Raw genomic sequence first — 17,738 nt, forward strand, 5'->3', positions numbered from 1 at the left:
GCCAGTAACATTTTTTTTTTTGCTCCCAGATGTTTGCAGTAAATTAGGAGTATCTGTATGTAAGCTAGGTTTTAATAATTTGGTAAGCTTTTTTTTCTTGTCATGTTGACACAAGTTAGTACTTATGTCTTTACAGTCATCTTTGTGTGTCTGTGACTAGCAGGGATGGTCTGGTCTGTAGTAAAGGACCATATGGTGTGCATATTGAGTTGCATAATAGCTCAGCTCATCTGAGTTAAGCCCACTTCTTGGCATTTACAGCCTGAAGTCAGTAGGAAATGAAGCCTCTGGAAGCGTGCCTGTGGGTGGGGGACCATGTTTTCAAGGAAATGTCCCTCACATTTTCCTGAGGCTAACACTTTGTGGTAGATTACAAGCATCATTCTAGATGTCTTTAAAGGGTTAGTTCACCCAAAAATGAAATTTCTGTCATTAATTACTCACCCTCATGTTGTTCCACACCCGTAAGTCCTTCGTTCATCTTCGGAACACAATACAAATATTTTTGATGAAATCCGAGGGTATCTGAACCACACAGAGGCAGCAACGTCATTGCACCTTTTGACATCCAGAAAGGTAACATGGTTACCTTAATTCAACCTTAATGTGGTTCAACCTTAATGTTATGAAGCGACGAGAATACTTTTTGTGCACCCAAAAAAACGAAACACAAATAACGACTTTATTCAACAATTTGAACCATTGTCATATGTAGTAAACTCAATGCAGGCTTCCCTGTTTTCATCCGAATGCCGGCTCGTTATTGGCCGGATCCTGTGTCCGCATCACATGCATGCGTCTTGCTGCTCACGTGATCAGCTTTGGCCAATACTGAGTTGGCGTTTAGACGTAAACAAGGAAGCCTGCACTATTTTGACCATGTTTTCAACTACCTTTCTGGACGACAAAAGGTGCAATGACGTTGCTGCCTCTGTGTGGATCAGATACCCTCGGATTTCATCAAAAATATCTTCATTTGTGTTCCGAAGATGAACGAAGGTCTTACGGGTGTGGAACGAAATGAGGGTGAGTAATTTATAACAGAAATTAAAACAGACTGTTGGAGCACACTTGATTTTAAAACGAATGGTCCTTTTCATTTGTGTGTCTACACTACTGTTCAAAAGTCTCTTATGCTCACCAAGGCTGCATTTATTTGAGCAGAAATAAAGTAAAACAATATTATTACAGTTTAAAATAACTGTTTACTATGTAAGCTCCTCATTGAGATGAATAATTATTGGCTGAATGTTGAGCTTTGATATTTGTTTTCCAGCAACTTGCTAAATGTAACTATTGTGTTGTCTCCTCTCTACAGGAAGAATAGAAAACCTATGGCCATTGTGAGGAAGCCCATCACCAGATGAACACCCCTCCTGATCTTCTGTAGTGTTTTACCTTTTCATGAAGATGGCCCCACTCCTCATCCTCAGGCTGCCACACTGATCACCTCCACTGGACCACAAACACACAATGGAGAGAAAACGAAGAAAGAAATGAATACCCAAGCCATGTGTTATTCAGGCTTCTCTGCGTTCTGGACCTAAACTATTTCATAAACTGCAAATACCCATACACGTTTGTTACCTTTGAAGTCACCTATATCTTTAGATGGGTAATAACCGGAAACGGACCACAGGGACCATGATCGTACGGCTGTGTTTGCTTGTGGCCGCCTTAGGGGGTCGATTGCCTTTGGTGGGCACAGAAGAAAACGGTGGACCATTCTCAACTCCCTTTCATCCTCATCTGAATGCTGATGCACTCTTGAGCCCAAACTGCTCACAGGTCATGCTGAAAGTCGACTTTTCTACCAAAGTGGTCAAGCATGGTAAGTGATGTCATTTTGTACTCCACTGTGCCGCAGCTCTCTGTTAGGACTCTGTCCATTCATTGGCTAGATCGTGCCCTCCGCTCTCTGTGTTTGCTGGCGTCCAGCCCAGAGTGTTGGCAATACATTCCTAAGACTTAATCTGAATCCAGCGTTGTTTTCAAAGGGCACACATTTCACTACATTGGGTGTGGTGTGGATGTGGGTATACAAGACCAGAATGTAACACGTTATTTATAGTGGCCTGATTACTGCTCTGTGAATGCGCCCTTTGTGCCATCCTCTAATGTTTAATTCATTCCCACTTCCCTCACCCAAAGTTATGAATTGGCAAAGATATTTTATGTTGCAATAGCTCCACTTTTAATTAAGTTTCATGTTAACAGTTTTGAACAAAGCATATTCTCTCCTAACTGCAGTGCATTCATCTTCATTCTGGTTTTTGTTTTAGGATGCTGATTTTACTTTGGACCTAAAGTGGTTCATCATACAAAATGTCATGTTTTTTCTGTTGTATTTTGACATACATTTGAGTGAAACAAATTAATTAAAAGGAAAAAAAATGTGAGGCGTGCCGTGGACTTGTTGTTGATTGGATGGAGGCAGATCAGCTGAATGATGTTGTTGATTGGATGGAGGCAGATCAGCTGAATGCAAGCTTGCTGGCGTTGTAAGAAAGTGCGGACTCAGAGGAAGACCGTCAGGGTTTAGGGTGCCATTTGGGATTCAGCCATTGAGTGAAACTGATTAATAAAAAGGGAAAAAAATGTAGGGCAGGGACTTGGTTTTATTCAGTTGTTGATTGGATGGAGGCACATCAGCTGAAAGCGAGCTTGCTGGTGACTGTAAGAAAGGGGCGGGATTTAAGCAGACAAAATGATTGGAGAAGTCTTTAACCTCTTCATCGAGCGCTTACACAGCTACACACGGGAGCGTTTGAAAGCAGGTGTCTATCAGCGGAGCCGTCTATTAGCGGATATATTAAGAATACAGATTCGCTGGTAAAGAGCATCACAGATGTCTATTTACAACAAGTTTTTGAAGCGTTGATCATTGTAGCCAATCACAGACATATCTGTTGAGCACGTGAACACAATGGCCAATCAGAGGTGTTTAAGAATCCACTCAAAATGCTAGGGGAAGATGCTGGTATCGTCACATTCCTAAATTTCAGTACCGACTTGGTACCGAAGTCGGTACTATTGACAATCCTAGTACATGTGCATTTATCCTTTGGGATTTTACAGTATCTTTTATTCTCTCTTCTAGAGTACATTGTTGCATTTAATGGATACTTCACAGCTAAAGCGCGCAGTGATTTCATCAGCAGCGCCTTGCGAGATGTGGATGCAGGTGAACTGGCGCATCGTACGGAGGGACAATCCTGCTAGCGATTACCCCAGTGACTTTGAGGTGGTGGAGATCCGGCAGGACGTCCGCAGCAGCCTGCTCACCCTGCAGGACCACCCCTACATCAAACGAGTGACGCCCCAGCGCATGGTCCTCCGCAGCCTCAAAATGACTGACTGTAAGTAGTGCTGTACCCTCATAATGCTGACATTCAGAACATGGACATAACACTGCTATCATACCTTTACTAAAATGCAGTACTCCTAGTACACGGTATTGTTCTGTTCTGTTTTTATTAGTCACACTTGAACCCTGCTGTGCTGTGCACTATCACAGAGGTTACATGCAATTTGTTCTTTCCCAGCTCTCTGGGGTGACTGCAGGGAGGAAAGTCATCAGCAGGGGGTGAACCGAATAGGAAGTGTTTATTTACTGCATGGGGTGGAGGAAATGGCTTTCAGAAGTGTTTGAGGTGAAAGAATGTTCTGTCTTTGCACACTAGAATACAAAAAGAAATCACACCTCCATGCAAATCTGCCGTCAGTGTTGAGAAACTCTGGGAGAGTGATTACGGTTTAATAGCACCGCTCCTGTATAATAACATTGTCACAGTCTTCCTTTAACAGCATCCTAAACAAGCTGCATGGCTTCTGTATAATGCTTATGTTTACGCATAAGATTTTGCAGCATCAATCAACCTCCCAAAAAAGTTTGTACTGTTCAAAGTGTATTGTCAGTAAAAAAAGAATTTGGAAAGAATTTAATACTTTTATTCAGCATAGATGCATTAAATTCATCAAAAGTGACAGTAAAGACAAATTATATTTCAGATAAATGCAGATTTTTTTACATTCTATTTATCAAAGAATCCTGAAACAATATTAACTAGTTGATAATAATGATTCTTGAGCACCAAATCAGCATATTAGAATGATTTCTGAAGGATCATGTGACACCGAAGACTGGAGTAATGGCTGACATAACTGAAATTTATTTTTATAATTTATTTAAATTTATTTTGATTTAGTTTCTGGAATAACACTCAAGGAGCTGCTCAGTCTGGCTTCACCAGTCTGCACCCCTTCATGCTAGCTTATCTCACTCTTTCACAACAAGAATGCAGCTTTGAGGCACTTTGGTTTCTGTAATAAGAACAAAAATACATCATTAACTGCTATTAGCTGGGTCTCTTTCTCTAAGAATAACCCCTGGTCACGGTTTGAGAGCATATATGCAAGTAATTATCATTTAAATGATGTCTGGGTCAGCTCTACAAAAGCACGAGTGGGGGATTGAAATGTTATATAATTATAGTATATGCACTAGTCTTGTCTGTATAGCTCTAGGGGGAATTAATGAGCAGTAATCAGCCAAAGAGGAAGACTGACATGTCAGAGCTGGTCAAAGTGGTTGGCCCTGCAACTCAGCCATGCTTAAACGCCTACGATTCCTTTCCAACCGCTGTGCCCGCACTTTACGAGAGGTTTTTTTTTTTTTTTTTTTACGCTTTAAACCTTTTATGAGGACACTTTTACATAGAAGAGTTAAGGTGATCACTGTTATTATCTCTGCTCTGTTTGAAAACCCATTTGAGTATTCCTGAAAGCACCGGTTACTCGTCTCTGGACTCGCCGGAAGGTATTCAGAGGGCCAATAAAAATGCTAATCATTGTGTAGATGTTGATACTGGGTGGTTAGATTGGTGTTAGACAAATCTAGAATCTGATACTGTGCAAGTTTTGGTGATATTTACCTCCATTTACAGGGTTTAACAATAAGGATAGCCCAGTGACTTGGGGTAAGTGTGAGAGAGTTTTAGAAGTGTCATTTTTGGGCCATAGTTGTTGAATTTGGCTGATTTAAATATGTTGCCAAGGTTAAATTATCTAGATTATTTTAGAAGCAGTTAGAATGGGTTGAAAATTGACATTATTCTATGCTATTCTTATCCTCAGATTATTCATTTTAATTTTTTTTTTGTACATTTACAAGACATATGTTGTTAAAAGTGTATATTATATTTATAAAATATTAGCAGGGAAGATTAGTGTTGTCAAAAGTACCGACTTCGGTACCAAGTTGGTACTGAAATTTTAAAAATGTGACTCTTTGAGCGCTGTTGAGTGGTTTCCTAAATGCCTCTGATTGGCCATTGTGTTCACTTGCTAAACAGATATGTCTGTGATTTGGCTACAATGGTCAACGCTTCAAAAACATGTTGTAAATAGACATGTTTGACGCTCTTCACTAAGCACTATGCTTTCAAACACTTCTGTGTGCTTTCAAACGCTACTGTGCATTGATCATTATAGCCAATCACAGACCTATATGTTGAGCGTGTGAACACAATGGCCAATCAGAGGTGTTTACGAATCCGCTCAACAGCGCTCAAAGCATCACATTTTTAATATTTCAGTACTGACTTGGTACCGAAGTCGGCACTGTTGACAACCCTAGGGGAGATACAAGCTGAATTTCTAAAGTCATTGTTGAGATGAGCCCTGATTTATTGTGATGTTTGAAGTATTCATTATAATAGGGGCATTTTTTTTTAGTTTGGGGCGATTGTGTCTACAGGGATGGCATAAATGTGCTATTGAGTTATGAGAAATAAATGTGTGCGCTTATAAATGAAGATTAAATGGGGAATGGCCTGAAAGAGTGATAAATTGCATGATCATTCAAGAGAAATTGAAAGACGAGATTTGAAGTGAGCATTTTTAATAATCCTCCTCCTCAGGGCTGAGTGACTTGGCATATTCTATGAGATGGCAAGAATGCAAGTAGAGGTTCTTCAATACCATTTATACTGCAGTATATCCTTGGCACAAATAAAATAATCTAATTGGATGAAGTATAATTCATTGAGAATAATTTCTCATTCCTTTTCTCTTTCAGCGGGCACTGATGGGGCGTCCCCGTGCAATGACACACGCTGGGTGCAGAAGTGGCAGTCTTGGCAGTCATCAAGGCCGCTTAGGAGGACCAGTCTGTCTCTAGGCTCTGGATTCTGGCATGCCACAGGAAGACACTCCAGTCGTCGTCTTCTGCGGGCCATTCCCAGACATGTCGCTCAGATACTGCAAGCAGATGTGCTCTGGCAGATGGGACACACTGGTATGTGTGAAATAATGTGAAGATGCTCTACCGTAATTAATGTTCTACTCCTTTTGAAGATCAGGTTTGCGTTAAAGCTTGCATTTCTGTTTATTTGTGTTCATATACAGGCTCTGGAGTTAAGGTAGCAGTATTTGACACTGGGTTGAGTGAGAAGCACCCTCACTTTAAGAATGTTAAGGAAAGAACCAACTGGACCAATGAGAAAACACTGGATGATGGTAAGACAAGTTCTCAGTGTCTGTCATGAAACAAATTTAAACATGTTTAATCAATCATGGTTTGCTATTGAGTGAAGCTGAATGAATCAACCCAGATGAATTGTTCAGATTAAATGCATGACTCAGTCTTTTATCTTTGTCTGTCTCACATTCTTTCTTCAGGGTTGGGACATGGTACCTTTGTGGCTGGGGTTATTGCCAGCATGAGAGAGTGCCAGGGCTTCGCTCCTGATTCTGAGCTTCATATCTTCAGAGTTTTTACTAATAACCAGGTAGCAAACAACATTCACTCCCATTTGCCTATACATGCAACCACTTTCAAAAGTCATTAATGAAAGAAAGTAATACTTTTATCCAGCCAAAAATGCATTAAATTGATTGAAAGTGAAAATAAAGACGTTTATAATGAAACAAAAGTTTATTTCAAATAAAAGCTGTTCTTTTGAACTTTCTATTCATCAAAGATCCTGGGAAAAAAAAAAAAAAAGTAGCACAACCACTGTTTCCACAAATATGAAGCAGCACAACTGTTTTCTACAGTGATGATAATAAGAACAGTTTTTTGAGCAGCAAATCAGCAGGGTCATGTGACACTGAAGACTGAAGTAATCGCTGCTGAAAATTCAGCTTTGACATCACAGGAATTAACATTTTAAAATGTATTAAAATAGTATTTCATAAATATTCATAAGTATTACTGTTTTTATCAAATGCAGCCTTGGTAGGACGTAAGAGACTTCTTTCAAAACATTTTATTAATTATGTATATATTATATTATATTATATTATATTATATGTTTTTAGCTATATCACCCAGTCCTATAACATGGGCATCAGTTTTCAATTTCTGTATTTTATAATATATTTAAGAAGATTTTACACACTTCCACTTATGCATTCTTCATTTCTTTCTTCTTAGGTGTCCTACACCTCCTGGTTTTTAGATGCCTTTAACTATGCCATACTGAAGAAGATAGATGTCTTAAATCTCAGTATAGGGGGACCAGACTTTATGGACCATCCATTTGTTGACAAGGTATGGGCAGATTGACATTCAGCAGATGCTTTTATTCAAAGCGACCCACAAATGAGGAACATTTCAAACAATTTTAATAAAGGTGCAGTGTCTTTTGCCCTGTAGATTAAATTTGGTTTATGCTCTCTGCAGTGTAGTCCTCTAATAAAAGCATGACTTGTCTGTGTTTAATAAGGTTTGGGAGCTCACAGCCAACAAGGTGATTATGGTATCTGCTATTGGCAATGATGGCCCTCTCTACGGGTAAGTTGAGTAAATCAAGGACAAACTATATTAGATTTGGCCAATAGTCCCAACATATGTATTGATTTTTTTTTTTTTTTTTCTCCCCCTTCTTCCAGAACTCTGAACAATCCAGCAGATCAGATGGATGTTATTGGTGTTGGAGGGATTGATTTTGAGGACAACATTGCCAGGTTCTCATCCCGAGGCATGACAACATGGGTGCGTTCCTTCTTGTGCTGATTTTGCATTACTGCATATTTCCTGTGCAGCTGCATTAAGAGGCCAGTGAGAACATGTCTGTGTTTTGATCTGACCTTAAATAGGCAGACAGACACCTCCTGCTAGACAAAGCTGGAGATTCCTGGACGTCTCCCCTTTAGGAAGGAGAGTAAATTAAAGAGATTTACATACACTTAAAAAAATCCTCTGTTCCACCTTTTGAGAAACTTTCGGCGTTGAAGATTTATGATATAGTTGTACATAGTTGTATAGTTGTAATATGTTAGTAAGATATTTAAATTGTAAACTAAATCTCCTGCTGTAGGACTAGAGGATATAGCTAAAAACCTATAAAATAAAACTTAGATTTTGCCTACTTTAAATAGTGTAGTTAAAAAGGCATGTTTTCACACTGTTTTTTTATTTATTAACACAAAGATGGATATTTTTAGTAAAAATTTATATGAAAAATGTCGTGCAAGGAGCATTTTAGGCAATGATGCAAAACAAATTAATCCGAGTTGTAAATTGAATCATTACTAGCTGGTTTTACTACTGAAGTTTAAATCTCAAGTTGTAAGACCAGGAAATGGTGTCTAATTAGAAATTAGTCTATTTACATGTCTTTAGGAAAGTCTGAATAAATAAGTGCATTTAAAAACATTGTAATGTTTTATTTTATCATAACGATATGTTCAAACCCCACAAAATGAGTAGGGCTGGGACAATAAATTGTTAAATTGCAAATCAAGAAATGATTCTGGATCGATTCTAAGATTTTCCGAATGCATCGTGATGCTCTCTCGAATTGATTCTGAGCTTTGTTTTTAACAGTAGATGGCACTGCATGCTTAGAAACACCCGTACTCTGCTCTCTTCCAATTCCTTACACACACCACTTGAACCGTCTATAAAATAATCATTTATAAAGTTTGAAAAGGTTGAAGCGAATTGCATGGGTGTTTGCAATGGGCTGTTTACATTAATCTCGCGTCATAAAAGCATTCTGAGGTGCAAGTACATAGCCGAACGCACGAGCGCTTTTCTTCATCAGCATTTGAGCGTGCAGTTAAAAAACTAGCTTAGAGCGCCATCTGCTGTTAAAAACTAAGCTCAGGGTCGGTCCACAAATCGAGATGAATTTATTCTCCCAGCCCTGAAAATGAGCTGGTCAGGCTAGTAAGAGTGAAATCCCGATTTGGGGTTTAACACATCACTAGAGCCATATAAATAAGTACACCATTGCTGGCCATGTATGACTAGTTTTTTGACTCCACTCAGGCACATATACAGTTCCTCTTATTCCCACTCATCACAGGATCTGTCAGTCTGTCTTGTCAGCTCAGTTGAATCACTGTTTTGCTTCCTGTGCTATCTGTTGATCAGGAGCTGCCAGGTGGCTATGGCAGGGTGAAGCCTGACATCGTGACGTATGGCTCTGGTGTGCGTGGTTCAGGATTGAAGGAGGGCTGTCGTTCTCTTTCTGGCACTAGTGTTGCATCACCTGTAGTGGCTGGAGCTGTCACACTGCTGGCCAGGTGAGACACAGATGAACAAAAACAGTATAAAACTAAATTATTGTGCATTAATCTTTGCATTTAATATTCACAAACTCTCTTTCAGACTACTGTCCGTTTTGTTTGGTTTTGTTGGACCATTAAAAAAACGTTTATTTCATATTTTCACTTCTCTTCATGCATTTAAACTGTTTGTCTTACTCTGCTGTTCAAAAGTTTGGGGTCAGTAAGATTTTTATTTTTTATTTTTTGACTTATGCCCACCAAAATAACTGTTTTCTATTTTAATATATGAAATTTATTCCTTCATTACTCCAGTCTTCAGTGTCACATGATCCTTCAGAAATCTAATTTGGTGCTCATGAAACATTTCTTACCAATGTTGAAAACCAATGTTGCTGCCTAATATTTTTTTGGAAACTGATCTTTTTTTCTTTTTTTTTTTCAAGATTCTTTGATGAATAGAAAGTCTAACAGAACAGCATTTGTTTGAAATAGAAATTATTTGTAATATTATAAGTGTTTACTGTCACTTTTGATCAATTTAATGCGTCCTTGTTAAATAAAAGTATTAATTTTTTAAATAATAAAAATTTGCCACTAAACTTTTGATCAATTGTGTATGTATAATCAACACCTAAACTAGCAGTATTCAATTTTAGGCCTTGATATATACTCAATAAAACAGCATTCTCTTTCATTATGTCAGGTGTAGACATGATTTAAATCCCTATTCATCAGCGATTCAAAATAGGGTTTTGGCATAAAGCATATGTTTGCTACTTTATCAGGGCGCTGATAGTGATTGATAGTAGGCTCATCTGTACTTTGTACATTTATCGCTATAAAACGCACTGCTCTATATTACATCTGATATGAAGTAGAACAAAATAAATTGATACTCTAAACCTATGGTTTTCTTCATAATTGTTTTTTGTTACTATGGCCCTATGGGGAAAAAATAAATTGGAAATTCAGCCTGCAAAAAAGAAAAACGAGAGACAAATGAATTGACGGAATCAATCTTACTTTCCTCTGGGAATTGAATGACATCCCCTTTCTTTTGCTGTATTTTTGATGTAGTCCATCCTCTCAGTCTGTGATGGCTAACCTAATTTGTTGGTGTTCCCACTTTATACTGTTTTCATTTTACCTCCTTCAGTTCCCTTCCTTTCTATCTCTTTCATATATATTGCTCTCATTTGTATTAGTCTCTCATAGGTACTTGACCCCATCCACCTCTTTGCTTTATGGCCTCGGAGTCACTATGTGCTAGTGTTTCTTTTAAATCTGTTTTCCAGTCTTCAGCCTGCTGTTGCACTGAAATGACATTCCATCAAGCCACATCCATTTAACTAAAACATGTTTATTTGTCTTTTGTCTTTCCAGTACTGTGCTGAACAGAGAGTTGGTGAACCCAGCCAGTATGAAGCAGGCCCTGATCGCCTCAGCACGCAGGCTGCCAGGTGTCAACATGTTCGAGCAGGGCCATGGCAAACTTGATTTACTCAGAGCCTACCAGATCCTTAACAGCTACAAGCCACAAGCCAGGCATGTCTCTTGCATACGCACAAATATTGCATTCTTCTCTTTGCCTTTAAATTTACATTTATGTATTTAGTAGATGCTTTTATCCAAAGTGACTTAGAAAAGAGGGAAGCATCATTCTCTAGCTTTCTGCTCACACAGATGCTCAGTTTCTTATTCATGTATGCTAAATTGGTCTATTTAAAATGTAGCCGGCGTCTCCGTCGCACCCTCGTTCGGATTTAATTACATTCCAGCCTGGTTACAGAGTAGATTTGACCAGGTTCATTATCTTGCACTGGCTCTCAGTGAGGTCATTGTCCTCTAACGAATTTCTAATGGTGTTTTTATTCTTTAGCCTGAGCCCGAGCTACATAGATCTGACCGAGTGCCCTTACATGTGGCCCTACTGCTCACAGCCTATTTACTACGGTAGCATGCCGACAATTGTCAACGTGACCATTCTTAATGGTATGGGCGTGACTGGAAGGATTGTGGACAAGGTAGGCAATAATAAAGAGACTGACTGCAATTCATTGTAAACTGATATGATGTTTTATACATTCAATTGTAGTTTTAAATATTCTTGGCCCATTTGAAGAATCACTGTTTTATGTTCACAGCCCATCTGGCAGCCCTACCTTCCTCAGAATGGGGATTATGTGGACGTGGCGGTATCTTACTCGCCTGTGCTCTGGCCTTGGGCCGGTTACCTGGCTGTTTCTATATCTGTGGCCAAGAAAGCTGCATCATGGGAAGGCATCGCTCAGGGTCATGTCATGGTTACAGTGGCCTCGCCAGCAGAGAATGACGTGAGTAACAGTACTCTCAGTGCCCTGAGATCTCCAGTAAAGTAGTACAACATGCTGATTTAATTTTATTTGAAAGTGTTGTCAAAATAATTTGATTGGTTTATGAATGTTTGGGTACTTTACACTTCTTAGAAGAACTCTTTCCCCACCATTGACAGACTTTTCTGTCATTAATGACAAAGCTTCCCTGCCATTGACAGAACTTTCCGGCAATCCGTGTTTTCACTGTTATATGATAGGGGACGCTATTATGCATCTCCTGAAAGAATACAGAATCTCCAGATCCAAAAACAAGCAAAGCAGAAACAAGCGATAGAAGCATTGCTTACTGTTCTTTTTGATATATTGCATGTTCAGATATTCATACAAAAAATATTCTGGGGGCCATGAAATTGTGAAATTGATCAAAAACGCTGGTGATGACTGGCAAACTTTAAAAAAAAAAAAAAAATAGTGGCGGCAAAGTGTTAAAGCCCATTCACACCAAGGACAATAACTATAACAATAAAGATATAGTCCTAAAAGTCATTCTAAATATAAAAGAATAGCAGAGTCCACACCTCAACCAATGATAACGGCATCGAAAAATGATTTTATTAGAACAATGAAAACATTGACAGCCAATCAGAATCCATCCTGCTTTAAAGAGCTTGAGCATTTAAAAGCACATGCTTAGAATAAACAGAACAATATCGTCTGCTGGTGTTGATGCTAATATAGTTATCTTTATTGTTCTTTATAGTTCTTTTTTGTGAATGGGCCTTTAGAAGGCTTTCAGGCTTCTTAAAAGTTTTATAAAATCCTTCCATTTTGGCTCCAAGTAGTGTAATTTGAGATCATGACCTGTTTTCCATGTGTTTGCATCCAGTCAGCAATAGGTGGTGAGATGACCTCCACAGTGAAGCTACCAGTGAAGGTAAAGATTGTCCCCACTCCTCCACGTAGTAAGAGGATTCTGTGGGATCAGTACCACAACTTGCGCTACCCGCCTGGCTACTTCCCCCGAGACAACCTGCGCATGAAGAACGATCCGCTTGACTGGTGAGCCACAACCACCAAAAACAATCCACATTCAGTCAGTTGATGGGAAAGAATCTGTAGAGGGTTGCAATTCATAGCTGGTCTCTAGTGCCATTTTTCATTTATGGTGTAGGTTACATGGTTTTTCTTCTGTTTTGCAGGAATGGTGATCATATCCACACTAACTTTAGAGACATGTATCAGCACCTTCGCAGCAATGGCTACTTTGTTGAGGTCTTGGGTGCACCAATCACATGCTTTGATGCCAGTCAGTATGGTAGGTGTTCATTCAGTATTAAGGATTCTGTCTTGAAGATGAATTGGTTTTGTGGAATAAGTAGTGATGGAATAAGACCTGCTTAAATCAACTGTCACCTCTGTCTCTGTGTGTTTATAGGGACCTTGCTGATGGTGGACAGCGAGGAAGAGTATTTTCCAGAGGAGATCTCTAAGTTGAGGAGAGACATAGATAATGGCCTGTCTCTCATTGTCTTCAGTGACTGGTACAACACATCAGTCATGAGAAAAGTCAAGTTCTATGATGAGAACACCAGGTACTGAGGACATCAAGGCACACAGTAATTTTCTTGTGTGTCTCTTTATCAGTCCACTATATTCATCAGTCCACTGCAATGTATGTTCAATGGGGTCCAATAGCCTGATGCCACTACTGAAAATGCTTCTGCTTCCTTTGCCTTATTTTTACTTTATTTCTTTTATAATGAAAATGGTAAATATTAATGAATTTCATATTTCATTCGTTTATTATTTCATTTATAATTACACACACACACGTTTCTCTAATATTGTAACTTTTTGTTATTGCTTTAATCCTGAAACCTAATTTAAAAATTATGTGAAGTCTCTAGGTAAAAATAAAAATATCTCATGTTTCAGTGTGTTCTTAAACTGTATATTGAAAAAAAAATTAGCTCATGCAAACAGCGTTTCACTAGACAATTACTTCACTAATTGTGATTTCACCTGACATTTTTATTTCATTTGTCTAATTTTCCAATTACTTTGTTTTTCTTGTCCTAATTTAAAGTGTGCTTCCCATTAGGGTATTTGAGTGCCCTAATTCATAATTAATGCCATTTGGGGGATTTGAAAGTGTGTGGTTTCTATTATTGGATCTGACAAATAATTTTTAAATGGGGCTCTTAGTAAAGTGTCCAATTCAGGGCAAATATGTTTTATTAAATAAAGGCAACTTTTGAAATGTGCATTACACTTAATTTGCAGGCAGTGGTGGATGCCAGACACAGGGGGCGCTAACGTGCCAGCCTTGAATGACCTGATCTCAGTGTGGGGTATGGCCTTCAGTGACGGTCTGTATGAGGGAGACTTCACAATGGCAGATCATGACAGTAAGACGCTGTAACATTGCATAGATTCCTGTTAAAGACACAATATTGAGTAGATTGTTTTAATGTTTGCCTAAATTCGATTTCAATAATGTATACTCTCTTGTCGCATTTCAGTGTATTATGCCTCTGGGTGCAGCATTGCTCGTTTTCCTGAGGATGGGATTGTCATTGCTCAGACCTTAAAGGATCAAGGTACACAGCACCTGCTGTGATCATACATCTCACGTCACTGCTGTATCCATGGAGACCAGCTAAATGCTCCCTCGTTTTCTTAATCGTCTTGTTATTATCTGACATCCTCAAATTTCTAGGTCTGGAAGTCTTAAAACAAGAGACGGCAGTGGTGGAAAATGTGCCTGTGCTTGGACTGTACCAAACACCCTCTGAGGGGGGAGGTCGCATAGCGCTCTACGGAGACTCCAACTGCATTGATGACAGTCACAGACAGAAAGGTAATGGACATTTTTATATATATAATATAATATAATATATAGCTCACATTTTGTGCAAACAAGTCTGTCAGGCATAGTTCTAAAAGCCTTGCCTCACTAACTATCAAACTATTAGACTTGTTAATTTAATTTACATGTGTTTGGGATCTCTTTTCCCCATTTAGACTGTTTTTGGCTGCTGGATGCTCTGCTGCAGTACACTTCATATTCCATGACTCCGCCCAGCCTCACACACTCTAAAAACAGAGTGGTTCCCCCTACAGGCACAGACAGGCCATTACCACAGAGATTGGAAGGTGATATTAATTATATATTTATAATTCATTACTTTTAAATTATTTTTTATTCATTATACAGTATCTCACAAAAGTGAGTATACCCCTCACATTTCAGCAGCCATTTTATTATATGTTCTCAAGGGACAATACTATAGAAATGAAAATTGGATATACTTTAGAGTAGTCAATGTGCAGCTTGTATAGCAGTACAGATTTACTGTCCTCTGAAAATAACTCAACATACAGCCATTATTGTCTAAATAACTGGCAACGAAAGTGAGTACACCCTAAGTGAACATGTCAAATCAAAACATCTCAAATCCTCAGAGTTCTTTGCCATGAGGTGCCATGTTGAACATCCAGTGATCAGTATGAGAGAATTGTACTCAAAGCACCAAATTTTAACTGCTCTAATACAATCCACACATTTGTATGGTCCTGTCAAGCAGACAAAAACATGAACATGATGAATAGGACATGTGGCTTTGCATGGTTAAACGACATACAGCTGTTATCACTTAGGGTGTACTCACTTTTGTTGCCAGTTATTTAGACAATAATGGCTGTATGTTGAGTTATTTTCAGAGGACAGTAAATCTGTACTGCTATACAAGCTGCACATTGACTACTCTAAAATATATCCAAGTTTCATTTCTATAGTATTGTCCCTTGAGAAGATATACTAAAATGGTTGCTGAAATGTGAGGGGTGTACTCACTTTTGTGGCATACTGTATATTCTTATTTTTAATTTTTACTGCATTTGTTTTTAATTAATTTATTTATATATTTATTTTTTATGTATTTTTAAATTCATTTTAATCTATTTATTTTTAGTTAATTCATTATTTTATGCATCAATTCATTTTTATTTCATTCAGATAGTCATTTTTCTCACTTATTTAATTTATTCATTTTTATTTATTTTTGTTTTTAAATCACTTCTATCATTTATTTATATTTATTAATTTTTTGGTAATTCATTACATTTCATTATTTTTATTTTAAGTCGTTAATTTTTTTTCGTTTATTCAAATTTTGAATAAATTAGAATTTTTTATTTTTTAATTGTTTTAAATCATTTCTATTTTTATTTTATTGTTAATTCATTTGTGTATAATTCATTAATTTTATTCATTAGTCATTTCTCTTTTTTTTATTTAATTTTTTTTTGTCTTTTTTTTAATCATATTATTTATTTTTTGTTAATTCATTTATGCATTTAATATTTTTTATTTGTTTGTAATTCATTATTTTTATTTATGTTTAATTCATTGTTTTAAGACATTTTTGCATTTTATTTTTATTTTATTTATTTTTATCAATTAAATTTATTTATTTATTTATTTATTATTATTATTATTTTGGCAGGTAATCACCTCTACCGTTACTCCAAAGTACTGGAGGCTCATCTAGGTGACCCCAAGCCTCGTCCTCTACCTGCATGCCCTCATCTGTCTTGGGCTAAACCCCAGCCACTTAATGAGACTGCTCCTAGGTCAGTACACAAGACCAGTGCAAAAAGATCTAAATTTGGACCACATCTGACTAGGTTTGTTGACTCGTTTTTTGTTTTGTTTTTTGTTTTTTTTTCTCAGCAATCTGTGGAAGCACCAGAAACTACTATCAGTGGACATGGACAAGGTTGTTTTGCCTAATGTAAGGCCATATCGGCCTCAGGTTCGACCCCTGTCTCCTGGAGAAAGTGGAGCCTGGGACATCCCTGGAGGTGAGGAAGGAACATTTGCTTTGTGTTCAGGAAATAATCGACCAGATATCACCCGCATAAGGCCTTTAAAATTCAGACAAAACAGTGCAGTAATCCATGTCTGTGTGTTTCCTCAGGAATAATGCCTGGCCGCTATAATCAAGAGGTGGGCCAGACCATCCCGATGTTTGCGTTTCTTGGTGCCATGGTTGTGCTTTCCTTCTTTGTGGTGCAGTTGACCAAGGCCAAGAGCAAACCCAAGCGCAGGAAGCCCAGAGTGAAACGGCCGCTTTACCTTCAACAACAGCAACAACAAACCCCTCACTCAGGCAAAAACCCCACCGTATGAACGGCCACATCTGGACAAACTGATGGGGAACAGTCTTCCCTGCGGTGTGTGTGTGTGATGCCGTAACCCCGTTATAATGACATTGTTAGACTCTGAAGGGCTGTGTCTGTACATTCTTGAGATGAACCAGCCACCTGCGCCCAGATGAGGGCCTTGCTTGGACATCAGTGTTCCCTCTCCTGTCTTTATTCAACACATGCCTTTCAATTCAGTGACCAAATGGAGGAATGTTTCCCTTTTTAATTTATTGATGATGATTAATTGACTATTGACCCTTGCTTTGTATGTCAAATTGGACAACCAAAACCAGCCATTCAGTTTTTTTGATCAACATATAGGACTCTTTTCCACATGTGCTCATTTTTGTATTCTGTCCGACTGTGTTTTTTATAAAACGGTTGTGTGCTTACATCTTTTGTAAATAGCCATCATGATTTCACTGTTGTTGGTGTGGAATTATCAATGTTTTAAATATATCTTATCCGATATAAAGCAAGCAAACCTGCCTCTGTCTTTGTAATAAATCCCAGATGACAGTCTTCACATAAGGGTTAGAATGGAAAAGAACAGTCTTCATCCTGTTTTTTTGATGGGATGATTCAGGTAAACTGTCAGAAGTAAATGTGTCTTTGGAACGGTTCTGTTTACTTTTGCTACTTTCCATGATGGATGAAGCTATTTGTTCTTTGATTGCATAAGATACATGT

The 17,738-nt window shown here is 38.1% G+C and overlaps 1 protein-coding gene across 1 annotated transcript; it reads left to right on the forward strand.

The window, feature by feature from the left end:
* The first annotated feature begins 1,611 nt into the window (after positions 1 to 1,611).
* mbtps1 (membrane-bound transcription factor peptidase, site 1) lies at positions 1,612 to 17,532 on the forward strand. Its single transcript, XM_051870683.1, is given in 23 exon segments — positions 1,612 to 1,831; positions 3,101 to 3,186; positions 3,188 to 3,359; positions 6,080 to 6,298; positions 6,409 to 6,519; positions 6,682 to 6,791; positions 7,439 to 7,555; positions 7,731 to 7,798; positions 7,897 to 7,999; positions 9,386 to 9,537; positions 10,906 to 11,067; positions 11,402 to 11,546; positions 11,667 to 11,855; positions 12,724 to 12,896; positions 13,037 to 13,152; positions 13,273 to 13,429; positions 14,121 to 14,245; positions 14,360 to 14,437; positions 14,557 to 14,697; positions 14,862 to 14,993; positions 16,346 to 16,472; positions 16,573 to 16,703; positions 16,820 to 17,532. Coding segments are annotated over 23 exon segments (3,246 nt in total). The 3' UTR covers positions 17,032 to 17,532.
* Positions 17,533 to 17,738: the final 206 nt, after the last annotated feature.

Source organism: Ctenopharyngodon idella, chromosome 18 (assembly GCF_019924925.1).
Source record: "Ctenopharyngodon idella isolate HZGC_01 chromosome 18, HZGC01, whole genome shotgun sequence".
NCBI classification, from domain to species: Eukaryota; Metazoa; Chordata; class Actinopteri; order Cypriniformes; family Xenocyprididae; genus Ctenopharyngodon; species Ctenopharyngodon idella.